This window comes from Athene noctua, unplaced genomic scaffold (genome assembly GCF_965140245.1).
Source record: "Athene noctua unplaced genomic scaffold, bAthNoc1.hap1.1 HAP1_HAP1_scaffold_42, whole genome shotgun sequence".
Taxonomy (NCBI): domain Eukaryota; kingdom Metazoa; phylum Chordata; class Aves; order Strigiformes; family Strigidae; genus Athene; species Athene noctua.
Window position 1 is genome coordinate 1313977 of NW_027437539.1, and position 27231 is coordinate 1341207.

General features: G+C 52.4%; 1 protein-coding gene across 1 annotated transcript in view; it reads right to left on the minus strand.

Moving 5' to 3' along the window:
- Positions 1 to 27231, minus strand: part of LOC141954941 (hydrocephalus-inducing protein homolog) — a 69251-nt gene that overhangs the window by 25941 nt on the left and 16079 nt on the right. The window contains exons 9-19 of the mRNA XM_074895048.1: positions 24421 to 24622; positions 21576 to 21747; positions 16786 to 16885; positions 13812 to 13930; positions 11579 to 11802; positions 9312 to 9379; positions 7153 to 7388; positions 6220 to 6320; positions 4856 to 4991; positions 4192 to 4356; positions 1741 to 1893 (exon numbers count right to left, since the gene is read on the minus strand). Of these exons, the coding sequence (XP_074751149.1) occupies positions 1741 to 1893; positions 4192 to 4356; positions 4856 to 4991; positions 6220 to 6320; positions 7153 to 7388; positions 9312 to 9379; positions 11579 to 11802; positions 13812 to 13930; positions 16786 to 16885; positions 21576 to 21747; positions 24421 to 24622 (1676 nt within the window). The remainder of the gene's footprint in view (positions 1 to 1740; positions 1894 to 4191; positions 4357 to 4855; positions 4992 to 6219; positions 6321 to 7152; positions 7389 to 9311; positions 9380 to 11578; positions 11803 to 13811; positions 13931 to 16785; positions 16886 to 21575; positions 21748 to 24420; positions 24623 to 27231) is intronic.

A 27231-nucleotide genomic window follows, 5' to 3' on the forward strand; every position in this document is an offset into this window, starting at 1 on the left:
CTCTGCTCTCAGATGTACCTGTGCAGTTCACCCTGACGCCCAACTGCATCTCAAGTTTTATCTCCAAAATCATTCAGTCCTCTCTTCTTCCCATCCATAAACGGCCAGGCAGCCTAAGGCGGCAGCAGCAAAGGGCAGAACTTCAATTGAGGCACCAAAGGAGGCAGCTGCTGGGGGCAGGGAGCAGCTGGAGCACACCTCGCCTGCCGCAGTGCTGCTCCCCCTGGCAGCTCAGCATCGGGGGATGAAGAGTCTGAAGAGCCCTTGCTGAAACGACTGATCGAGCAGGTTCTCAGGACCTGCTCCTTGAACACCTCCGTGAGAGCAGCAGCTGTCCTGAGAAGCCGAGATGCTCACGGTGGGGTAAGTCAAGCCTGTGGGGTCAGCAGGGGGGACTACGGAGCAGCAGAGCCCACCCTTACTGCAGGGCAAGAAACCATCCCTGACCCCCCTGCTATTATGGTTCTATTTATTGATCAGCCACAATATTTGCAGAGATGGCAGTGAAGCAGGATAGGACTCATTGCCCAGCCCCACGCCTTAGGGCCCTGAGGCAATGCAGAGGCAGAGACACCCTGCGAGCCCCCCGGGACACACAGGCTGCCCGGGGAGGGAGGGCAGGCGAGAGGCCGGACAGCAGTGCCGGAGCAGCTCTGCGGGTCAGGGCCTGCTATGAGCACGCAAACCCCGTCCTTCACACACCAGCACCACCCACCCCAGGTGGCTTGCTCTCTGCAGAGATGGAAAGCAGGTTTTCATTGTGGAATCAAAGCAAGCTGCCCTGGGAATCCCCCACTTTGAGGTTACGTTTATCCCCCAAACAGCTGGAAAAGCAGCACGAGGGAAATTCAGCCCCGTCCTTGGCCCAGGAGGCTGAGCCTGTACTCTCACACACTGCCTGATGCTCCAGCCACCACACCCAGTCCACAGTGCCAGGCCTGGGATAAGCAGCCCCACAAGTCCGACCCGCCTGGCACGGAGAAGAACAAACCCCCTCCCAACCCTGCTTTCAAGCCCCTCACAGATCCCCCCTCCAGTGGGGAGCACACCCCACCCGGCCTCAGCGCACGAGCCCGCGCTGGCTGCATCAGCCCTGCTCCCCCTGCCAGGAGCAACCCACCCCCCCTGGGCCGTGCAGCTTCTCACCCTACGCAGCCTCCAGGATTAAAGAGCCTTTCTCTGCAGCCAGTCTCCAGAGGTGCTCTGCAACGCGACGGACTCCACCGTGGGTACACCACCATTACACGTACATTCTTGTGCGACAACCCAGCTGGTTTGACTCCCAGGAGGTGTGAAATTCACTTCACTGCGAGCAGTTTGAGGCCAGACCTCGCACCCCAGTCTCTATCATTAACAGCAGTTCGACACAAAGCAAATGCAGTTCTAACGGGGAAACCGTGCGGAGACCCGTGCCCTTTCAGGAGCAAAGGGCCACGGCGTTCTTTTGGTCTCAGAGCTCCAAGCACACAACTCTTTGAGCTAAATACCTTCCACAAAATGAAGGGAGAACTTGCAAAAATGATCCAGACTCATTTCTGCTCAAACATCTAAACAAATTCTCTCTTTTACTGAGGGGTCCCCCAGCTAAAACTGTCCCCATACCAGGCTCCTCTTGCTGCGCTGTGATGGAATACGTTGCTTTCTCAATCATCTAGTGATATGCAAATGTCGCATATAAAAATCAAGTCACAGGTTACTTGTCAGTCACTTTTGTTGGAAAATAGCCCCACAGACACTTACCATCTTTGCCCTGAAGGAGGCAGGGATGATGCTCTGATTGGAGAGGTGGAGAGTTCGGGAAGCATCTTGCAGAACTTGGACACTGCCAAAATTTATCTTACGTGGATGAACATAGACAACTGGTCCTACTCCAGTGCTCGCTAAATGGATTTTCTGCTCCAGAAAGCACGTAGGAAAGATCAAAAAAAACAGAGAAAGTGTAACAAGATTAGACAGCTCTAAGGGTACTCCTAGACTGGGGTATCATTATGGCTGTTTGAAGTTCAGGGTTGTAAAACCAAAACAGAAGGCCTGGAGCAAGTGTGGGACCTGGACTGATCCCATTGAAAGCCACAAGCTCCCGTTATCGGGGGATAAAGAAACCCCGTTTCCCGTGCTTGCTTTGCCACACCTCCTCCACGCTGGTAACTCTCCCTCCTCTACCTTGTGCCTGCTCCCGCTCCTTTTACTGCTCAGTCTTGCCCCAGAGCACCCTCCCTGACTCCTGCTGCTGCACAGCACACTGGGACAGTGGCTTTAGTCCCAAAGCTGCACCTGTGAAAGCCAACACCAGCCAGAGGCAAAGCAGGCCCTCCAGAGTAGAGATCACACAAGTTCATTGCTTCTCATTTGCACATACGTGTATTCCTGGTATTATATGGACAATGGGCATTAATAATTAGTTACATCGTTCAAGCAGTGTTTGTTCCTTTTGACAGTCTGAGACCCAAAAGTTCTGTTCTTGCAGAACTGGCACAGACTATTGGAGAAGGAATGTTAAACCACCTTCTGACATCATTAAAACCATTCAGGAGGCTTTCAGGAGGTTTAGCAGCACCACTCCCCTTCATTTTATTAAAAGTTGGAATCCCTGTAGCTACTTTCAAAATGTCAGCCTTTCTTTCTGCTTAAAGCTTAAGGTTCCCAGGAATCCTCTGACATCCTCTCTCACGCTCAGAGAGATGAGAAGATGTTTTAAAACATCTGCTTCAAAAGTTGATCTCATTTTAAATTAAAGTGTAATTATATTTGTTCTCGATTTCAGCTAGACGAAGCCAGGACTCTACAGACAACATTCCCTTGCCTACATTTTGTGGTCATTGCTGCTGGTGTGTATGCCTGACTGTGAACATCAGCTTTCAGGAGGCTTTAGGCCACAAATACTTTGCTTCGTCCATTCCCAAGCTCGATAGAAAAAAAGTCTGTGCTCCAGGTGCAAGCGGTGTGGAGCCTCATGAGTCTTTGGCTGGGGCTCTTGGCAAAAGAGCTGACGGGTGTTTCTCAGACGTGATGGGCCTGACTTCCAGCGCGGCCTCTTACGCAGCAATTGCGTTAGCAGGATTCAGGGATGTCCCCGTGTGCTCCTGAACAAAAGGCCTAACGAAGCACCAGAGCTCTTCATCTAATTGCACAGCAGATACGAGACCCGGGGGTTGTTCTGGGCTTCAGACTGGCCTTCTTATCCCATCTGACCTAGCTGCGATTAAATGCTGTCTCAGACACCGAGATCACCACCTGGGATGACACCATCCCTCCTCTGCTCTAGGTGAAGGGAAGTGGCTGCAAGTATACGTGAGATTACAAGACCTCCTGACCTTGCTAATGTATAGGAACCAGTGAAGTAGGACGTTTAGTTTTAACATTAACCATCACTTGTGTTTCACTAGTTTTTCTTTTTCCTGTATTTTACTGCAATGTATATAATTTCATTTATCCTCTTTTCCTAACTACCCTCTGACATCTTACCCACTTGTAAAACATCCCAAAACCTGTAACCCCTTGCCTAGTGGAGATTGAACAGGCCTTGGACATTCTGGTAAACTCCCCGAGTACATCCCTGATAACAGGGACCTAAAAACGCGAGACAAGCGCCTGAGAAGATGCCAGTGTCAAGAAAAGCGACTGGGAGACGGTTTAAACCAACCCCCTCGGAACAAACGGGAGCCGAAGGACGGGCGAGGTCACTCCACGAACAGGCGTGGACACGGGGAACCTAAAGTTCAGCCAGAGGGCAGTGTGAGGAAGACGATGTGGACCACCAAGGGGGGAGAAGGCCCTCAGCCTAGTTTTACTACCCACGCTCAGACTGTGTAAATGAATTCTGAGAACCCATGAGCATAAGACTGCCTTTTCTAAGGAATCTGATGCATATGTGCGCTTTTTGTGTACATTAGTCAGAGTTTTGTCAGCAGGTGCAGCACTTGTGGTGGAGTGATGCCCAGTGCTGCCCAGAGCTGCGAATGCAGGATCCCTGCTGAGCAGTTCTACTCCGTTCTGACTCTGAGTGCAGCTCTTTGTTTCACAGGCCTTAGCTGTCGCGTATGCCACAAACCCCTTCTTTCCTTGTCCACACCAGCATATATTTTAAGGTCTCGTTTTCCCGGGAAGGATCCCCGGAGTTAGCAACCCTGCCTGAGGCTTCACACCCCACCAAGAGGAGTCGCACCAAGGCCCACGTCCCCCGGAACTCACCAGAGGGGATCCTTCACTCCCAAACACTGCAACATGAGCAACAGTGTCCTGCTCTCCCGTCACCTGGGCCTCCAGCGTCAACGGGACCTCCACCGAGCTGCGAGGCTGGACAATCCCCCACGGCACGGGGCTGGAGTACCACACAGAAGCGTCCTCCTTGTGTTCCTGTAAGGGACAGAGTCAAACGCAACACACAGGAGTGACCTTGGAGCAAACTCTGAACTCCTCAACATCTACCACAATGGCAATTCACGCACATTTTCAAAAATCCCTAGGAGAAAGCAGGAAGGTACAAAGCAAGATGCAAGACTTGTATGGGCTTAGCATCCTCAGGGGGTCCAAAAGCTGCTGCACCCACAAACACCCACTCCTGTGCTGGCAGCCTCCTTGCAGCAGCTTTTCACAAGCCTCTAACTTCTCCTGCATGAAAGCACCCCAAAGACTAGAATATAAACTGCTTCCTAAAATGTTTAAACTGCTTCCTAAAGTTTATATTCAGTAGGTTCCTATTTAACTGCTTCCTGAAGTTTATATTCAGGTAGCTTCCTTCTCTCAGCAACCTTTAGGTCTGAATATAAACCAGCAAGGTCTTAGCCAAAACCCTTTTTTTCCCTAATGAACCCTTGGCAACATCTGAGGGCAGGAGGCAGATGCAATGCCAAACCTGAGGAAGAACCCTGTAGCAGCCTGGAAGATCGCTGTCGTTCACAAGGGTCAGCATCTGCTGGTAAGGGTATTTTAGAGAGCACCGTCCGAACATCACGACGGGGTTGAGCACTCGCAGCGCAGGAACCACGCATCTAGGCAAAGAGAGGACCAAAAGGGAATTAGAGATACGAGAGAGCGTGGGGTTTGCTTACTCCCCAAGTAGCGTGAAACAGAGCACAACACATTTGTCAAATAGACACTTAATACCCCTACAGCGATAAATGGCCTTTAACTGCTTCTGACTCCAGCACCCCCTGTAAAGCTGGGGCAAACCCCGGGACTCGGCCTCGCAGAGGCTGCCAGGTGCCCGGGCAGCGCACGGTGCCCTGTGCCAGAGCTGCCTGATCAGCTCTGCCCGCTCTTTGCCCCAGGAGGCTTGCAGGGACCCTCCCAACAGTCCCGGCAAGGCGTGAGCTCTGGGGCAGCCTTCCCCCCGAGTGCTCACCAAGGCTCAAAGGGCACAAGACCCGTGTCTCAGTGAGAACGACTCCCTCCTCTCCCACACCGCTGTTGCCCTGCCTGAGAACTCAGCCCTTTGCCCCGCGATGGAGGGCACAAGCCACCCCTGCCTCAGGCAGCGGGGGATCACCCTCTCCCAGCTCCTGCACCCCACGGCTCCAGGCACTCGTGTTTTACTAAACCAGCCCAGGCACTGACTGGATGACTCTGCCTGGAGAGGGAACAGCACAGTGAACTCATCCCTCTTGGAATTAAACCGACACCCACCGCAGCACAACAGGGCTGAATCTGGCGGCAGCAAGAACAACTTTTGGCTTCACTCTGAGAACATTAATGCTCAAAAGAACCAGAGGGAGGCAGAGAAACCTGAGCTCACCTTCCACATCAAGGACTATTTTCCCCTTCATAAGATCTTGCTTTGAGCTTCCCCTCACCCGCCCTCCCATAAGCCCCTTTCCCATTCCCACGCGCCTTCGTTAACTGACCCAGACACCAGCTCCCAGCAGGCTGCTCGCTGCGGCCCAAATGGATGCTGTATTTTGGCTGCAGCCCAGCATAAGTCCACCACTTGCAGGAAGGAGGAAACATGGCCCCTTGGAAACTTATTACACCTCAAGCACCAAAGAACAGGCCAATAATGACTATCGTTACTGTTCCCTTTAGAAAAAGGCTCAGGGCCACGCCTGTCCATGGAGCACAGGTGCTGCTTTCAGAACACTGCCCATCTCACATCTAGCTGGGCAGAACTGGCTCATTAAGCAACACTTGTCACTGGGAGGTGGAGCCAGCAAACCACGTGCAAGGCAGCGTGGCGCTGGATGCACGAGGAGAGACGACGAGCTGCAGGGAAGGCGCCGATACCTGGCTGTGAGGAGCAGCGCCGACACCGCCCTGCCAACACCGCACACGTCCACCACCAGAGCCAGCTCGTAGCTCTGCAGAGTGTTGGAGCACAGGGTGACCTGGTGGAAGAGAAGAGCATCGAACACTTCATCACTGCCAAAAGCCATCGTGCACCTGTGCTGTCCTCCGGTTCTCGTTCCACGGGCAGGAAAGGGAGGATTTTGCCCTGACCCTTCTGCTGGTCCATGTGCAGAGCACACTTGCTGGGAGTAACAAAAGTCTTGTGACTAATCTGCTTTGTTAGATACACCTTGCGCTTACCAGGGCATATGTTAAGCACAATTACATTAATGCTCTACTCCCCACTGTATTAAAATTGAAGAGACTGATTTTTAGTCTCAACTACAACAGCATAAATACAGAGGCAATCTGCTGACTTCAACAGATTCAGCTTTACACTGGGAAGCTGAGGGCAAAAAATGCAGCCCAGCAGGTGCTGTGCAGTTCCTGGCTGCCAGAGCTTTGTCAGTCCCCACTGGAGATCACCGCAGTGAACACAACTCCTTCTGCTCATCGGGAGAGGAGAAATAAGACCGGGAAGAAAAGCAAAGTGCTTTCTACAATGACATCTCTCTTTTTAACAGCCACCTTCTGTCCTCAGCCTTCCTCTGCTCACTTTAAAATCAAAGAAACTGCTCCAAGCAGCTCTCAAAAACACATGAATGGCTTCTGCACTTGACCATATGGGACATGATCTTCAGCTGACCATTCTGGGAACAAAGCAGTGGTCCTTCAGAAAAGCCCCAGAGTAACCCAGCTAACAAAAGCCCAACACCAGTGCAGATATCCTCCCCGCGTTACGCTCAGAGCTAGCGGTGCTAAAGCCCTCCCATCCCTCAGTGGAGCTCCAGCTCCACCTGCCGAGCACATACGGCCGGACTCTTCCCATACCTGGATATCCAGGAATCCCAGGGGGCGGATGGTCCCTCTGCGGGGTTTTATGCTGAATTCTCTTGGCCTGAGGTGACGTTGGGCTCCCTTTCTCTGGAGTAGGTGAGCGTTGTCTGCCGCGTGAGCAAAACTGCTGACACTGGGCTCTCCCAGGCCGTCCCCAGGAACGCGAAGGTTGAAGGTCAGGGGCACCAAGGAGGTGTTAGTGAGGCGACACGACAAGGTGTGAGGAAAGCCTAGGAAAATGACACAAATATGAATTTATGCACCAACTGTCCCATGATTCCTGGTGTGAATAGCCTGTTGTGATAAAACCGGGCTTGGAGTTTGCTCTTTACAATCTGAAGTACAGCTAACTGGGAAGCTACGCAAAGAATTAATTGTCACTTAAGTTCCCTTTTACGCTGATCGCAGAGACTGTTCCTTGGAAATGCCCACTCTTGGCGATGCTGAACACCACAAGTTTCTCTCTAACTGTGAGGAGCTCTCTCACCTACCCCCAAACCAGCACCAGTTAGTTCTCTCTTACGAGTGTCCATCCAGACAGACCATTTATTCTGAAAATTCAAGCCGTAAAATGCCCCGTGAACTCTGCGAACACTCCCACAGTTTCAGTATATAGAAGCAGGGTATTGTCACCGAGGAGAAGCTACAGTGAAAGAGAGGAAGGGTGAAACTGGGAACGACAGCATGACCCAAAGCACTCTAACGCAGTTTCTCGAGGCAGGACCCTTAAGGCATCTCCTGTCTGGGGCTACCAGACTGAGCACATGACAACTCGCAGCCCCGCACTGGACGCAAACCTGATGCTTGCTCAGAAATCAGCAGGAGCCATGTGCCACCTCACCCAACAAACGGGACACGGCTTCCACACCGGACACTGCCCCGCACAGGTCGGCATCACTTGAGCTGTGATACTCGCCTTCCCTCACGGAAAACCAGCGACACAGCCACACCTGGGGGGTGTTCTGCAGAGACAGGACATCAGCCCACAGCCTGCTCTGGCCTGGACAGCTGGCTCGGCTGGCCAGCTCTGCGAGAAGGAGACATCTCCCGTGGCCTGCTCACCAAGCGTTGTCTGAATACAGACGGGGAGGAAAACCAGCTGCAGCCACAGCAGCCGTGTCCAACAACAGTGACCGCTGCCCGCCTCCAGCAGTTACTCCAGCAGGGAGGCAGGAGGGGCACAAAAAGGACAAACACAGACTTCACAGTTCCAAACGAGACCGAAGTCGCCAGATGCAGGCCAACAGTCAGCAGCACAGTTACAAGAAGCAAAAATACAATAGCTGCCTTCAGCTGAAGAGGCCTTATTAATGGAATGAGACCAAGGAGGATGAATCTCCTATCACATAACCACACTTCTGCCTGGTGTGTTTCCTGTTGTTTTATCCAAAAGGAAATAAGTGGCAGAGTGGTGATGGGGGCAGGGGAGAAGCGGCTCAGGAAAGGCAACGAGTCTTCTTAAAAAGTCCAGGAACAGCATGAAAACACAGAGGCATCCTGGGCACAGCTGATTTCACTTTTAAACTATAGATTATCTCAGTAAGAAGCCTTTGTGAGCCCCAGATGGAGAACCAGAAGCTGCATTTCAGCAGAGACGCTCTGGATGCTCAGCCACCGGCTCGGTCAGCAGAGCTGGGCCTGTGGTGGGGAAGGAGGAGCCCGTGGTCCGAGGACACCAGTGCCTGATTCAGAGCTACTGCTTGGGCACGTTACCTGGTGGGTGACAACGAGGGGCCCTCACAGCGTTAGTTAACATCTGGCACTAAAGGTCAGGAGGGTAACTGGTATCCTCGCCTTGCCACAGGAACATTTACCCAGAGCAGCTACAGGCCATACGCGGCTTAAACTCCCTTCTGCTGCAGTCCCGCCCCTGGGCCCTCTGGGACAAGGACTTTCACGGTCATTCTGCTGCCAAGGATTGGGAGGCTGGGGCTCCACAGACTCGTAGGACACCGGAAAATACTGACTGTATCCCTTGGTCCTATTTGATCTCACGATGGCACAAGACTGCCTAAGCAACCAGCAGCCCTGGCTTTAACACCCTGAAGGCTGCTATGGAGGAGCACAAGTGACAGACGGTCTTATGTTGAAGTGCTCTGTTTTGGTAATTCCCAGAGCTCTCAACCCGTGGCCCAAGAGCAGGGCACACTCACCGAAGGAGACATCACCGAAGTGGAGGGCAGGGACGTTGAAATGGAAAGTCGGTCCAATGACACAGCCCCTGCAAGGAGAAAGACAGGCAGAGGAGGCGTTGGCTGGGTCAGAGAGAATGGATTTCCTCACCGCTCGGGTGGGTAAAAGCTGCTCTCGGAACCACGGTGGGATTCAAATCGACCTGTCAGCCCTGTGCTCAGCACAGCACCCATGGGGACAGCAGGCAGCCAAAGCAAAGCGGTCAGCAGCCAACAGATGCTGCTGAGGCTCAGGGCACCGCGGCAGGGGGTGCCCCCAGGCTGCTGCTGGCCCCAGGAAGGTCCCGGAACAAGTGATGGCTCTGTGCCTCGGTTTCCCCACCCGGCATGTGATGGACAGAGGTGTCCACACACAAGGGGACTCACTGGAACGAGCCTTCCCAGCCACAGGTTCCCTGCTTTGGTATTTCTTAGCTGGAACTGGCGTTTCCACGGAGTATAGGAACACCTTTCTCAGAAGACCTGATCCACACAACCATTACACATGCAGGACTTAGAGACATGAACCCAGGGGAGCCCCAAACATCCACTGAGAAGAGCAGCAACAGTTGTACACAGCAGACACTTGAATCTTGGAGGGAAGTATCAGCTTGTCACCCGTGCACCAGCTGACACATCCCAGAGCAACACGTCTTAAACCGCCGAACACGGGTGTCCTGAACCCACCTCACCCGTCCTTCAACTCAGCAGACAGGCTCCAAACTCCAAAACTCACTCACATCCGCTGAAATCAGTACTTGAAGCTGCACAACATTCATTCATTGATTTCATGGTTGATGACAATCAATGCCAGCTCTACCTCCGTTAAAAATCAAGGGCCACAGTGAACAGTGCCTACTCATTTTATTCACAGGACTGCCACTCTCATCATCCACAGGTTCTGCACATGAACAGACCCCAGAGTCCCGCAGCTAGTCCCAACCCACGAGCATGAGAGGTGATGCCGAGGCTGCTGCTGCTGCCTGTTTGGGATGGATTATTAACAGAGGATTTTAAGAACACAGCCTCTGGCTGCAGCCACCCAGGCTGGCCCATCCCCAAAGCCTTGCTGTGTGTCTGGGGGGGTGGTCCAGACCAGCTACCGCCCAAAGCTGATGCCATCCCGCTGCCTGCTGTGGCCCAAGGGGGAGCGAGCTACTGTAGGAAGGAGTCACTCCAGCTCCTGGGTTCCCGGACTGGGCAGCAGGCATCTCCACACCTTTCCTGAACAGCCTCCAGTCAAACTGGTTTCCAGCACGGGTAGTCACTTAAAGCCCCGGGGCCCTCACACAGACACACGTGAGAACCTGCTGCTGGCAAATCCTGTGCAAACAGTGTCCTGCAAAGTCACAGGGCCACCCGCCCCAACCACGAAGGCAAAGCTGCTTCCCAGAGGAACCCAAGACTCTGAGAGTTAAACTGGCTATTGAGAGCACAGGAGGCATGGTCACAGGTGGCAGCAGGGTGAGGGAGCTGATCCTGCCCCTCTCCCCGGCTCTGCTGAGACCCCCCTGCAGGGCTGTGTCCAGCTCTGGGCTCCTCAGCACACGGAAGACGTGCATGTTGGAGCAGGGCCGGAGGAGGCCACAAGAATGATCAGAGGGGTGGAACACCTTTCCTGCGAGGACGGGCCCGGAGAGTTGGGGTGGTTCAGCCTGGAGCAGGCTCCGGGGAGACCTTACTGTGGCCTTTCAATACTTCAGGGGGGCTTGTAAGATTGAGTTTGACTGGCTTTGTAGTAGGGCCTGTCATGACAGGACAAGGGGTGATGGTTTCAAACTTCACGAGGGAAGATTCAGACTAGATATAAAATTTCTTACAGTGACAGGGGTGAGACACTGGCACAGGTTGCCCAGAGCGGTGGTAGATGCCCCATCCCTGGAAACATCCAAGGTCAGGCTGGACGGGGCTCTGAGCAGCCTGATCGAGTTGATGATGTCCCTGCGCACTGCCGAGGGGTTGGACTAAACGACCTTTAAAGGTCCCTTCCAACACAAACTACTCTACAATTCTACCGTTTCCTCTCGCAGACAATTACACTTCATTTGCTGCTGCAACTGCAAGGTTCAGACTGGAGTCAAGGTTAAAAAGCCTTGGCTCTTAGTGTGAGGATACCAGGATCCAAGCCAAGACTAAGACCTTAGACAACACCTTTTGTTCTCTGTTTCATCCTAAAATGAGGTAGGGGGGAGATGATTACCCAGAGACAGCTACAGATGTGCCCACCAAGCTCCTACAACCCTCCTCACCTGATCGTCAAGGTCACAGGCTCAGGGGATCCATTCACACTGAACCTGAACTCTTCTGTGAACTTCCCCAGGACGGTGGAACTGAAGGAGATCCGGATGACTTGGAGCCCCCCCGGCAAAATGATGCCCTCTTGGGGGAGGAAGGTGAAGCAGGAGCCCAGAGCTGGAGCTGGAGGGACCAAGCTGAAGGCAGCATCGATGGCTCCTTTGTTAAACAGGACCACCTGCAGCAGCAAGAAAGAAAAAGGGAAATACATAAGGAATCTTCCTTTCTTACAGAAGGCTGATTTGTTTTCTGATCAAGCAAATAACATCTGTAAACAGCAGAAGATGCTGTGTGCTGCTGCTTGGCAGAAGCCAAAGAAAATCCAACAGGACAAGTTCTGCCTGTGGGTTTTTCATGCAAAGCAGCGACAGCTTCGTAGAACCAGTCGCTTGGGGTTTATTCCACTGACACGGAGCAGCCCACTTCGACCTGCAGCGCAGAGGAGCCGCTCAGCATCACCAAGGCGATTCAGACCTGTCCCTAAGAGCAGCGAAGGGCACTTGCAGCTTTACTAGTGAATCGTCACACAAGCGATTCTGCTCCCGACGAGTCCGATCCTGCTGAGGGCAGAACACGTTGCAGCCAACAATTTACTGCAGGTAGAAGACACCTCAGGGCAGCACCATCACCAACTTCAGAAGCACTCCCCAACTCCGCTGTGCTATGTAATTTAGGTTTCTTATTTTTTCTTTAACGGGATACTTTCTTAGTCTTTGCTCAAACAGACATGTCAGGAAAGGATGAGCATGCGGTGCACAGCAGCTCCATCTACTCCAAAGATTTTCTCTTCCCTAAATATTCACAGCCACCACCTAAGACTTTACCATTATCAGAATAAACTGCAAATTTAGAACTAAGCCGTATTTTGTTGAACACTCGAGGGATCTGCTGCCTCGAACAAGCGACACAATCCCACGGCACTTGTTGAGATTCAGCTCTTCTCACGTTGGACCAGCAATGCCCGCAGCTGCTGCGAGTACCAGCACGCTGTCGGCCACCACCAAACCCACCCGTGGCAAGGCAGTAAAGGTTCTGATTGCTGCAGGGTGAAGTCCTGCCATTTCCATGGACTTAACTATCTGCTTTGGATTTCTTTTCCCTAATTTTTGTCCTTGTAAAACCTGGTAGAAAAGTTGAGACAGAAGCAGAAAGATGTCCCTTATTTTTTCATTTTGTAGCTGCTGTTAAAAATATTCATGTATTTAAGCTCTGCAAGGGTGACCTGAAAACTACTCTCTCCTCTCATGTCTTTTACACCTCAGTTACAAATTGCACTCAGGGATCCTGCGCTGAGCTGAGGTTTACCTCCAGTCTAGCTGCTCAGCACAGCACTAACAGTGTCACCTACTTAGTCACATTTTCTCAAGTAATGAACATAATAAAATGATAGAGAAGCAATAAAGTATCACCATTAAAAATGCATAGAGAGCACAATATTTTGGTAAGAAAACACCTTAATGTGTCCTTCCCTGCCACAGTCCAGCTTTTGCAAGTATTGCCTCCTTTTCTACCTCTTTCACTTGCCCTATCTTCTTTTTTTGCAGAAGACTTGACGTCATTGGCAGGGGGAGGCAAATATGTAGAAAGTGCCTTTGCTTCCCTTCCAGAAATGCTTTGCTCCTCATAGAGATGCAGCAAATCTGAAGAGTGGCGAGAGACTGGTCAGCAAGGGGAAGCACTCCCAGTTCCGCGGCCAGACCCCGCTCTGAGCCAGGGGCTGGACAGCTTTCCTCCAGCTCCCAGGACCGGCAGCACGCACTCGCCCGAAAACTGCCTGCAATGGCCTGGAGTTCAAACACAGTACCTTTGTTCCAGCTGCTTTCTAACAGCCGGGGTACAAACGCGCATTGCATCCAGGGCTGAAACAAAAGCCTCTGAATATTTTTTTTTTGTCCCAGTGTTGCTTTCATGTGTCAAGGGGGTACTTTTTCACAGGAAACCTCCCAGCTGAACCCCAAGGAAGGCTGACAGAAAGCAGGGATTAAGACTTCACAAACCACATAAGCACCTTTTAGATCCCATCAGAAGTATCCAGATTCTGGGAAAGCCCCCAGACTTGACTAGTATGTCAAATAGTCCCTGCTCACAATGACCCGAGTTGCCAGAAATCCCACAGGTCCACGAGGCTCACTGCAGCCCCGGGAGCCATCAGGGTCCCCCCCAGCCCCTCAGAATCCCGACTCTCACCTCATAGCTGTGCTCCAATCCAACAAACACCTTCCCGATGTCCAGCCGCTCACAGCTGAAGCGGAGCCGAGGCCCTATGCCTTCCCCTTGGATGCGCAGGGGCAGCCTGGTCTCGCGGCCTGCAGAGAGATTTCCACTTCAGTACAGCGATTCCCTCTGTTAGTCCGGACTGTCCCGGCTGCCTCAGTGCCACTCCCTGACTCTGGGCTGGATGGGACCAGCTCTAGGTGCTCCACGAGGAGATACAGGAATACAGGACTCTTCCCTGCCCGCAGGAGATATGCCTTGGGGCTGGCTTCTAATTTCTAACCAACCCCTCGGGCTGGTTTCTCATTTAGCCATCAGTTTGCACCCTGAAAAAGCGCTGCTGAGTTGAAAACACAATCGCTGAATTTCTTCCCATGTGCTTAGATGAGCTCTGAAATCCATTCAGTGAAGGCACAAAGCTCATGAAACAGAGCTGAAGATAAAAATACGCCATCTGTACTGATGAAATCGGAGACAAGAGCACGGAGGCCGAGACGTAAGAGCCCAGGCAAGGCAAAGCTCCCTGCTGCCGGCAGTGTGCACCTCTGAGCGCTGCCTAGAGCGGGCAGAGCATCTCGGCACTGCCCGCGCCTGACACACGGCTCCGTGCCCGGGGCTCCAGGGCTCCCCTCCTGCAGCGGCACCTAAATACGACAGGGCTCTGTGATCTCCAGCGAGCAGCACTCGCCTGTGCCCACCACGATACCGAGAGCTCAGCTTTGTAAAGACGCCTTACCTGAAGCATGCTGAACCCGTATGGAAAACCTCACTGCTGAGGTCAGAGAAGCCGTGAACATACTGGTAATACACACAGCCCTTGCTGCAAAGGGAACCGAGACGGCAAGGCTTACAGCTGAACTCTAAGATGCTCATCTTCTTCCGTAAGCCTGCTAAGATGACAGGGTGGGATCCTGGAGCAGCTTCAAGTGCCTGAACCCTAGCTCCAGTCGGGGCTTGGGTCTCCCTGCCACCCCATCTACTCTGCACAGAAAGTGAGTAGCACAAGGGGAAAAAAGAAAGGCCCAGAAGTTGTATCTAACCTTCAGTGTAGCTTTCGTGCAAAAATATTCCTCTGTCTTTTCGTGTAATGCTCGCCATTAATTAACGATTAGGGACCGAAGGTTGATTTATCGGCTGCATAGTTATTCCAGAATGTCCAAAACTACTTCCTATTGCAAAGAGCAGCCCAGGTGGGACAACACAGTGATGGGGTCACAACTTGAAAAAACTCTCCTGGGAACAGCCCTTTCAGTGATTGCTGACTTTCTGGTCTTGCAACCATGGAAAGAGGATGTTTGATAATGTCCAAGCCAGAAAGGAAGAGCAAGGGAGCTTTTGCTGAATTCAACATTTTTTAAGTGGATCCAGACAAAGCCCAGCTGACAGCAGAGATGAGAGTTAGGTTGCACAGCTCAGGCATTAATTGGAGGGCTGTGTATTTCTGTTTCACGGACACCCTAAAAGAGACAGTATTGGGTGCCATCTGTCAAAAGATCACTCCACCTCGCATCACATGTGGCTTAATGTTCTTTCTCTTTCTGGACACAGATCATTTGCCCAGCTCTGTTTCCTACAACTCTCAGACCAGCTCAAGGCTTTCATGCAAGCAGTTTTCCTATTTCTCTGCAACAAAAACACTCTCCCAGCACAACCCCTGCAGACGCCTGCAGCAAAGCGACAGACGCCCCCAACACCAGAGCAAAACTCCCAGAGCCAGGAGCACAGCACTGAGCAAGGAATCCCTCGGGAGCAACGTTTTAATTCAATCCTCTCCTTCCACAGCTCTAGCAACTGCAGCTGGCGGGCAGGAAGACGCTTTGTTAACACAAGCCCTGGGTAACGACTGTAGGTGGCCTTTGCCAAGTAAAGCCTACGCAATTACAGTATAAGGAAGAAGCTGTTTCGTGACACTTGTATCCCTCAGCTTAGGGCCGTAAGGAGAGCAACAAAGCAGCTGGGTTAGCGACTTCAGCACACTCCAGAACAGGCGCCTGGCTACTGGAGGAACACGGGCCTCGCACCTCTTCCTCGTAGATGGGGAAAAAACATCATGTTCCCTGGATGGAAGACTGACAGCGCTCTCCCGGTCTTGAAAAACACCTTAAGCAGCACCACGCAGAGACAGAGAGGAAGGACGAGGTCACCCGAACCCCGCAGCCTGCTGCAGGCACTCCCTGCCCCGTGCTAGCACAGCAAAGCCATCACCTCTCCCAGGGCACAGAAGGTGCAGCTCAGGAAGGCCAGAGACAACTGCTCCCAGCAAAAGACACGATGGCACTTCTGTCAGACAGGATGAGCATAAAGCTTGCCTAGCAGACTGCTCGGACTCCGATTTCCAGGGAGGGCGCTCACCCCGCCGAGCACAGCAAGCCCTGCGCAACCAACCCGGAGGCACCACAGACTCAGAGCCACAAGGTGACAATTCCCACGTGCTGGCCAGAGGTGTCCTTCTGCAGACAGCCCGTGCTCAGCAACCCGAGGCCTAGCAGTGTTGGGGTAGCGAGAGGGGATCCAGGCTCTGGAAGCACATTTGTAGCTCAGCTCCTACCGCCTCAGGACTCCGATGATGCATCCGTGTAATAAGGACTCCTCCTGGAGGCAAATGGTCTACGGGGACTTGCTGCTCGCCCACTGAAGCTGTTTAGCTCTGTAGCTCTTTGGCCTCTACAGACACCTGGCAGCAGAGCAAATGCTGGCAAACCCACGGCATGAGAACTTATCCCGGCACTGCCTCGGCTGTTCTGGGATCAGCGACCCAGGCTTGTAGACACACATCCTGAGGGCTGGCCTTGGACAGGAGACCGCCTGGAAACCGCAGGGGCAGCGGGCACGTGCCAGCACCCTGATGACCACTGACCCTTCCTACCAGCCCCACGAGAACCGAGGGGGCTGCAAGACCACGTGCGCCTCCACTGTGGGTAACAGAAGCAGGAGAGAGGAGCTGTACCTGAGATGTCGCAGTAGACCGTTTGTTGATAGACTCTGGCCTCTTGGGGTCTGAAGATCACATTAATTTCAGCTGAAGAATTTGGCCAGATATCTCCCTCCTGAAACAGAAGGAGACAGCAAACCATTTATCTTCAAATGTCACATCTCTTGGTTTTGAACACAGCCCGCTAGCCTTCATTCACAGCATCACTGAAGAGCAGGAACAAGCAACAGTTACCAACAAAATTTATGGGAGTTTGGAAGCAGCTGCAAAAAAGCTTTCTAAGTCTCTTACCTTTACTGGCATCTGGTAGAGGCATTTTGTTAAGTTAGGGCCATAACAAAGCAACCAAAGTGGCTCACGCTCCAGTAAATCAAGCAGGATTTCTCCAGAGGTACCAGCCAGTTTAAGAAAAAGGTCCCTCTCGCCTCCAGACCTTCCCGTATACACCTGTAGCACCCTGGCTACGTGACGACTTTTACTCAGATCAGGAAGGATTTAACTAATCAAACAGAATTTTCCATTCTTAGCTACGAGGGTGCTGCCTCTTATATCCTTCACCTGTACATGCACGTAATTATTTAACATACTGCGGTGAGTGGGGCACTCAGCACCAAGCAGAACGAGCCCTCCTGCCCGGGGATAGAAGAGCAGGCTCCTGCCCGCTGGCGGCTGCTTCTGCCCTGAGCTGCGAGCAGCCAGCCAGCACGCAGGCTCCTCCAGCTGACGGATGATCTGGGAAAGGAGCTGAGACACAGATGCACCCTGTTTCTCTCTGCAAGGTGCACACACTCCTCTTTCCCTGAACACTGGCTCGGACAAGAAGAGACGGGATTTGCTTACAGCTCCACACCTCTTTCAACCAACAGGCTCTTTTCCGTGCCATGCTCTTGCTCAGGGATTTAAGTCTGAGCCATGACACCAGTGTGTCTGCAACTCTCTGCTGCTTCCTCGGGGTCTTCTCTCTCTGCTTCTCGCCCAGAGAGTCCCGGCACTGGCGCTCAGTCCCTGGGAGCCTTGTCGCACAGTTTCGAGGCATGCCGGGTTTCTAAAGGCTCTCACTTCTTGCAACGGGTTTAAACAAAGACACCACTTACACCCCCTGAACCCCTAGCATTACAAATGTTTCTTTGTGGGTTTGTTGACATAAATATAGGCACCTCTGACAACTGCAGTAATACTCTACAAGGAAGGAAAAAGGCCGTTCATAAAAGGAGACGAACAGAGTTCTTTTTTATCAACAAAGCGAGGCTTTGATTCTGCATGCTGCTGGGTATCCTCGCTGCTTTGTCCAGAGGAGTCTGGAACTGAGTGGGGCCTCCAGCACTCCTGCAGCATAAATATTAAATAACTCTAATACTTCCTTGGCCCTTATAGCTCAAAGGACAGCCCCCACAAAAACTGAAGAGCTATGACGTGGTGAGTTACTGGGCTGCAGCTGTGAAGAATTCCCTAATGCACAGCCTGCTGAGTTAACAGAACAGAGGGAAGAACTGTGAAATAGCTCACAGAAAATACTGCGAGTTATTTCTCCTGGGAAATTAAAATAGGCTGTTGAAGAGGCTCTTTGCATTCCTGCTACCGCACAGGGGAAAGAAGAACGGCTGCTTGAAAGGAAATGCTTCATTACCCACCCTTGCAGGCTACTGCTACACGCGTCCGAGCCTCGGGGCAGCTCAGGAGCCAGCCACGTGCCCGGGCTACGTGCTCTCTATAGGATGGCAGTCGAGTCAGAGCATGGAGAGCCACCGTGGACAGGTGGACAGACGTAAAACCACGCAGTGCTGCGAACATGGTATTGCAACACTTCTGGCTGAAACGCTTCTGGCCTCAGACAGGCTGCAGCTGGCAGGTGGCATAAAATACAGACGGTGGATGTACGATGGAACAGCACAACCACTCCAGCTGTCCTACCCTGGCTTTGCTACAGCATAAAGCACGGTGATACGGGAGGGCACGGCACACCGGGACTCACAGCCACACAAGTGATCTCTCTGCAAGAGCCCAGCCGTAAATACATGCAGAACCCATTTCTCCTCCCTCAGCCCCTAAATGAGGAGAATCTGCTAGATCTCCACCCGTCGGAATAAGAAAAAGCCGGTCTTGAAAAGCCGGGCACCACCAACTGCTGGCCAAATCACCTGCTTTGCTTTGCAGAGGGGGGAGGCAATCCATGGAAGGAAATCACTGCTCAAAGCAGTCACAGAAACAAAACACAGAGCTGGCAACAGAAGTACTAAAATGACACTCAGAGTGCATCCTTCTCAGCTCAGGGCACTCAGGAGAAAGGCAGGGCCAAAGCTAACACCTGCCTCTTTCCATAAATAACTGAGCCCACAGGGAGCTGTGGGACGGACCATGGCATGGACCTCGGCTCCCACTGGAGATGGCGCCTTCCGACAAAAAACAAAGTGCTCTGCAGTAGCCTCTCCTCTGGATGGGGACCAGCTTGGCCCCCCAGCTGAGGTACAGATCTGCAGCAACCAACAACACTGTCACCTCCTGGCCCCACCTCCAGATCAACAACAGTAGCACCTTCGTAACCTGGACATGTTGTCGACCACCTCCATCAGCCCAGAGTTCACACGTGACATTGAGGAGTCACCACCAGGCAAGGACAGGACAGTGAGGACTTGTCGAGGTCAGTGTAACAGCAACAAGTCCTCGCCCTCCCTCTCCTCTGGTTGCCCCTTCCAAGGAGTCAGCTCCCACGGGTCTGCAACGGGACTTAGAGCCGAGTTGTGGCGGGGAGGATGCAGCAAACAGCAAGGACTTTGTCCCTTGATAGCCACCCGGGCCTCTATCACGGCCGCCTCTGCTGACGCATCATGTGCAGATGTAAAAATAAACCGAATTTCAGATGTGCTCGGAAAGTCAGAGCTGCATATCAGCTTGTTTCCCACAGGCTTGGACAACTGCTCAGAATGTTCTCGGTCACATGGTAATTCCAAAAATCACACCTCCTCCTCTTTGTTATTTTCATCAGCGAGTTAACCCTATACAGGCTGAAGTGACCTGCTGCAGCTGCTACAGACTGCAGCACCTGAAAATACTGGCAGCTAGCGGTCCACTGGCACAGCAACGCTTCTGTGCAAACCCTGCAAAGCCATCCTGCCCAGAAAGCGTTTCCAAGACTACTCTCCCTCCACCAGCTTCCTGACCTCTGGAAGCAATTATTTCCTCCCGTCACCTGTTACAAGGGTTTCCTTATTCCGTGGGGTGCTCCCACACATCACGGGTGAGAGGTGGGAAGAAGAGAGCAGCCCCTTTTGGCCAGAAGGTCTGAGGCAGCAAGGTCCCATCTCCGGGGGGCCTCTCCAGCAGATTTACATGGCAGTGCCAGAAGGGTGTCTGCCCAAGGTAAGAGTTACAGGGCTGTCACCGGAGAGAAGGCTGTGGAAGCCAGCAGCAGTGGGTTTTTAGATGCTACATTTGACAAAGAGGAGAAAATACTTACTACCATTTGATTTAAAGACACACATATGCCAGGGGGAAAGACAGGCACGAGCAAAACTGAATGTGAAACTGATGGTTCCATAAATAATGGAATTAATGCAAATCAAAAGGTTGATAATGCTGGACAATACAGAAGGGCAGAGACTCCTGCGGTAGCCCTCTTGAGTCAGTCCTAGAGCAACCTGTGTTAACATTAACACAGCCATTCAGGAAAGGTTTCCCCTCGAGACTTGAGGCCAGGCCACGCTTTACGCCCATACGTCACTACACGGAGTGCCACAACTCGGCGCTGTGAGCAGCCGGAGTTCTGGACCTCACCTTAAGGCACTTCAGGAGCTCAAGAGCAGGTTAAGCTACTTGTGGACACAGTCCGACTAAAGCAGCAGGAGCCCTGGGACACACTCCCAAAGGAGCTCTGACACACCACAGGCTGCTCTTAATGCTCAGATGATCAGCTCCCACTCTCGGCAAGATTCCCACCGCTCTGACACAATCTCTTGGTCACATCATGCTGCTGTCAGCTACAGTGGTGTGAAACTGCAGCTGTGCCAACATTGGTGGCTCTCAGCCTTATATGGGATATAGGAGTAACTGACAAGAGGATTCCCTTCCTTGAAAAAAAAAAAGCCACATTAGTTTCACCTATTTTAAAAGGAAGAAGAGGTTGAGATTATCCTAGGATTCACTCCAGGATGAAAGGACATTTTGCATTGCTCGAACAGTGGGCATCCTTCATCTCAGATCAGGGCAAATACTCAGAACCGGGGCTCTGGCTGACTTAATGATATGGGGTTTTGTTTGCATAAACGGAAAAGGCCCCCCAAAATTCTGTACCTATGCACAATGAAACTCAGAAAGTCCATTTAAACCTGCCAGCCTTGTGTGCAGGCTCACAGATGACACTGGAAGGGAGATTCAGCCGTGGTATCCGTCCAGGTTACATGAAGAGATTGGTATGTCTGTGATCACACTCGGGTTGAATTTGGCCTCCTTTCCACAGAGGACCGTTTCATTTCTCAGGTCAGTATGTGAACTGAGAGTGCTCCAATATCCTCTGTTAATCCCCACACGCTATGCGTAAGCTGTGCCCTCCCTCATGATTATCCATAGCTCTCAACAGTGTAAGGACACTACGAAGGGCCCTTAATTTACCACCCTTGCAGCAGAGCTCAGCTTTAGGCAGCCCCTCGCTCTGCCAGGAGCCCACAGAGATGCTTTTTGCAACAAGCTCTCGCAGCCTCCCTAGAAACCTGGTGTTTTCTCTCAGCACGTCAAGCCAGCTGATGCAGGGACCTGCCAAGTGACCTCAGCCAGGGAGGAAGAAGGAAGGGAGGTTCTCAGCTATCACTTACCAGCGGCTCAAGGGTGAACACATCGTCGGAGAAAAGCATGGAGTCTCCTTGTGCCTTTTCCTGCTGGATCTGGAAGGGGCAGGAGAGAAGGGGAAGGCGTTCTCGGAGAGCAGAGTCCACCTCGCACTCCCTCAGATGATGACCCATCTTGCCCTCTTTCCGCCTCTGCAGCCTGCAGCCACGGGGAGAGACAAACCAAGCAGATAATTTCATGAGGAACATATTTGCAGAGACTCGTGTGAGCGCAGGGGCAGCAAAGCGCTCGGGGAGGATCAGCAGCAGCTCAGCGAGGGGCTGACCCCAAGCTGCGGGGTCCCGCACGGGTCAGGTTATCGCTCGCTGGTCACTGCCACGGCACGCAGGTTTACTCCACGCTTACAAGCTCAGAAGAGGTTTCTGAAAGCCGGCAGCCCTCGAGAGCCTCCCGGCTCAAAGCCTCTGCCACAACTGAGGGAGAATCCACCGACCACCCCAACTGGCTTTTCCTACCACAGAGCTGCCTGGGGGAGGCAGATCAGGATGAAGGAGCACCCACTGCAGGGCTTCACTGGCACGGGGAGACGCAGCTGGGTTTCAGCTGCAGGCCACTGGCACCACTCCTTTTTTCTTCCCCTTTGGACCTGCAGGGGTAAGCAAGCTAAATGTGCTCTCCGTGCCCTATACTGCCTCGCACCAGAGGATCCCAGAGCACTGTGAAAGCAAACCAATGAATTCAGGCATCACATCACTTCGGTGAAACCAATGGCTTGATGTGCATGGAAACAGAGGCCCTGGGAGGGGAAGGCACTTTGCCCGGCATCACCCACTAAAGAAGTCTGGACCAGCATCTCCGAATCCAAACCCTTATGTCCAGCCTTGAACCACCTTATCTTTTCCCTCTTTTTGGCCGTCTCTGTAGGGCTTTGACAGTTAATCTCTCCCTTACTTGGTAGCTGTAGCAGAAATCATTCTAGAGTTTAACGATCACAACCAAGAGATAAGGGAGCGCTGCTACAGAGCAGTTGCTTCCTAGCTGGCACATCGCTGTCCCCTCTGCACGCTCCAGCCCCCGGCCATAAAGAACCAGCAGGTGACAACTCTGGGGGGACGAGCGGAAGGCTCCATGTGTAGCAGATCCAGGCAACGTAGTATAACCAGGATAGCAATCATCACCCAGCTAAATTCAAATGCAGTTTGAAAGGAAATACGGTCATGGACTTTACTAGCTGTACAGACAGAGCCTGGGGCAAAGGCTGGCACCAGCACCAAAAGCACTTGCTTTGGCTCGCCCCCCCTGGAGTGCAGCGGGAGGTGTTTCTCCACGGCTGACCTACAGCCCTGCGCGTGAGGAGGGCTTCCCGCCACCGATGAGCAACCCCCAGCTCAACCTCCATCAGCGGACAACAGTTCCGCCATTACATCCCAGAGAGTCCTGCAGGAGGGAGACACAGCAAACCCCTGGATACACCACCTAAGGATCCAGGTCTTCTGGGGTCACAGCCCAGAGCAGGGTCCTGCACCGCCTCCTCTCATGGACAAAGTCCTCTCTGCTCCGAGATCTCTAAAGCTTCTCTGGCAGCAGGACAGTGGCCTCGGAGCTATGACCATCCCTGGGATTGCAAGCAGGAGGAAAAAACATCCTGATCAGACTCTAGGACACCAACTGGCACGAGATCAAATGTAATTGGAAAAGAATCAGGTTGAAGTGAACTGTGGGGAAACCTGGCTGCTTCTGAGGATCACTCAGGAGAGGATCACTCAGGGTCCAATCTGAGACAGGCAGGTGAGAAGAGAGCAGTAAAGGAATGGTCCAGGCAAGTGCCCAGAGAAGGTAACGAGGTTTTCTTTTAACACACCGAGCTTGCACTGCGTAATTCAAAATAGAGAACAGTGGAAAACTACTTTTGGCCTTCAAGGCATTTCTGACCTAATTCTGTTGAACTTCATTGGCTCAGACCCTTAAAGAGTGCTCCAGTTTAAGGCACTTTCCTGATCAGCTGTGAGCTAACTCCTACACACCTACATCCATGCAAGGCTGAAAAGTCCCACAAGGATTCCCTTCATCACCCAAACTTAAGTGTCATTTCCAGTTCATCCCCCCAGGCTATAAGTGTTTCTCTGCTGCCTGAAAGGGGAATTTCAAAGCTTCACCACAGACACCCTTGGAAGAACCTGCCCCATCTCTCAGCACCATGAAGACACAGGCTGCTGCAGCCCGAACGCGCTCTGTCCCGTGCTGCCCTGCCTTCCCTGCAGAACCCTTCACCTCCAAATGCTCCCCAGTCTCTGAGGAAGGGCAGAAATACCTCGTTGTGCTGGAAACCGGGACAGTGCAAGGCAATTCAACATCCTACAGCAGGACGGCCTCAACTTGCTGGGCCAGCGCAGCCCTTTACCCTGCACGTTCCTAGAGAAGGAGCCTGCCACCTTATCGAAGCTGCAGGGGAAGAAGCTGCAGTGAATATCGCAACAGTTGTGCTACCTGCAGCTACGTTAAGTGCTGCTACTCAGTGCAGTCCCGGGTAACGAGGGCTGAGACTTTCCTCAGCCTCATGGACCCTCCATAGCCCGGCGGTCTCTGGATCTCAGTGGTTTGCGGCTCCCACGAATGCAAGTTTGCTCTCTGAGGAAATCCAGTCACTGCAATCAACCTTTCCTCCCCAAAACGCCATCCTCAGCTGGAGTATGGATGGAGCTGGAACGGGAGGCACTGAGCTCCATTACCCTAAAGCCCAGGGACACGTAACCCGGTGCTCGGCAACCTTTACTTGTCCTAAACCATCCACCGCAGCAACACCACCTGAGGCCATACGTTAGTTTTACCCCTGGGCAGTGTATCTTACTGAACTAAATCTTTCCAACGAACCTCAGCTTCTGATGATCCTCCTCTTCCTGAGTAGGAAAAGCCTTCCACTGGAAGTGGACTTTGATTTCACTCCGATTGTGGATGAGCACAGATCTGTGGTTTGACAGCGTGAGGTAAGTCTTCTCAACCGTCAGGTTGCTCCTGGCCAGCCCGATGTTGACATCTACAGCCGCTCCATAAAGGCCCGTGTGAATATCTTCACCTGGAAAGAAACAAAGGGGAGTCTTTGCTCATCTCGCTTGCTGATGGAAGAACGAGGAACCAAGCAAACCACCAGCAACAGAAGAAACTGTTACAGCTTTTAGCTGTATTAGCAGTTCCACAGATCCGCACATTTATCACAGCCTGACAGCTGCCCGTGTGCAGGATGAGGATGTCCTGGGCACCACTGCCAGCACCTTATTTCTGGCTGTGCTTGTACAGATTTATCCCCAAGGTGACAGTATTTACAGTGAGATTTTTCAGATGTGCCCAGGTGGTCTTTGGGTTGCCATCCCACTCCAGTCACAGGGGACTCCGCAGCCAAGTCATTCAGGTGACCCTGAGGAGTCCTTAATCCAGGAGCTGAAGCTCCCTTCCTTGCCCTGGGTGCGCAGAGCCACAAAGGCGGCTCTGAGCCTGGGTCTGGGATCCACAGCAAACAAGCCAAGACTCGCTTGAGGAGAGCTTTGCTCAGGAACTCAGCCCTCCACATAAATTGTGTCGGAATTTGATGGAAAACAACGCATTAATCTGCCAAATACCCCGGTGGTTCCTCAACAGGCTTTTAGCACGAGGCTAGAGGCTCCCTCAGCAGGACTAAAGCCACTGAGAACTATGGCTGTGCCCATCTCTTCTGGGGAAGCTGCTTTCTGGGGTTCTACACCAAGAGGAGACAGGACAGTAACAGAGCAGACATTCCTCCCTGAGGGCTGGCTCTTCTTGGACACGCTGCCTCCTAACACTCACGTATGAGTACTGGCTCTGATCTCTCCCCTCAGAAGGAGAGCGCCTGCCCCCAGACTTTTGCTTCTGCGTTAGTCTCGCAGAGCCATCAAAGGGAAATGACCTGCATAATTACTCTTACTCCTGGCAGCAATAAAAGCATCCCAGTACAGAGGGTCTGTCAGCCATGTACAAGCTCAGAGGGGCTTTGCTCTTTACTGAAGTTCCCTGTGCTGACAAAGAGATCCCCAGGGATGTGGTGACTGATGGGGAAAAACTGTGCAGAGGAATTTCAGCACCACCCAAGAGATCCCCTGGACTAGAAACACGTTTTAGCACCTTGCCACAGGGTCCGGTGGGCACTGCAGGCACCCACATACAAGCACAGAATCTGGTCCTACACGTTGAAGACCACCCATCAGACCATAGGAGGTACTTCTTGGAGTCAAGAGTCTAATGCGAGTCAGGATTTAGGGAGCTCTGAGCCGAGAAGCCATCCTCCTTCCACAGGTCCCAGCATCTCTCCAGCACCTCCTGTCTCTGGCAGCCTCCTTCACCCGCATGGGGCGCCTGACGCAGATGTTCTTGTTCCTGGCTGCTGCGGGACTGCCGAGTTTGTTGTGCACCTCTGGCACAGCTCTGGGAAGCTGTCACACATCTCCTTAACCACGTGCCCCTGAGCGAAGCTCACCCTCCCACGCCAAGCTGGGGCTGCACTGTCGGGTTGCAATAAACATCACGACTGCAGCAAACCGGGTCTGATGTACAAACAGCAACACTCCGGGCAACCAGCTTGGGCATCTCACTTGAGCACCGCTTGAGAGCTAGAAGAGCAGCTACGCTTTATGAATACTGACTTGGTTGGGACTGGACTTCACAAACTTATTTTCCCACATCCACATGGGGCGGTCTAAAAGTCATCCGGGAAGGGCCGAGCCACCAGCAGGAGTTTTAGTGGCGCTGAGTGCCGAACCCCTTCCAAACCTGTGTGTGTGCTTGGCCTGCAGGCTTCAGAAACTTCTTCTGATACCATAAACTGATGTTAAGGGGATGAATAGGGACGTGCTGTAGCCCAGAACATCCCAAGTCACGCTCATCTCAGTATGAGCTGGGATTTTTCACACCCAGACCCACGTACATGGAGGAAATGGAGGAGTTTGGACATGTAAAGCAGCGAAGGTCAAATTTGCACTGTAAACCATTATGCTCTGAGCAGCAAAGACATTTTCTTCGCATTCACCTGTAAAGTTTGTGGCAACACAACTACCACCACACAGACAGTCTATCCAGGGCACAGTACCTGTACTCCTAACCAGGACAGTCTAAAGGATGCACCATTCAAATCAACAAAATAACGGGCAAAGGGAAGAGCTCCACGTCTGCCTAAGCAATGCCAGGGACAGATTTGACTCAAATCTGTCAGCAACAACTAAAGCCACGCAACATGCACCTGCATCAGTCACACCAACAACAGTGTGATTCACTGACAACTCCTGCCACTTGTGAGCAAGTCAATACAGACACACAGTAAAGCAAGGAAAGCACCGCCCAACACCCTACACTGACGTTTTGCTCTTAGTGCCTCTGTTTCATGAAGAACAGTCTGTTGGTGGCTCTGAAAGAGCAATCCAGCTGCTTTTTGTATCCGCGTCCCAGGGAGCCTGACTTAGCACAGGACAAAGCAGCCAGGGCTCGCCGCGCCAGGCTGCGTAGCATGGTCAGCATGGGTAGCACGCTCTGCGCTACACCTGCAACAAGCAGCTTTTAAGACTGATGGATTAAATGTTTCGGTTTCCCTTCGGCAATTAATCTCAGCAGCCTTTTACTTATTTGTATGCTTCAAAGCTTGAGAGACAATCCCTTAATTATTCCCTGCTCCCCTTCTCA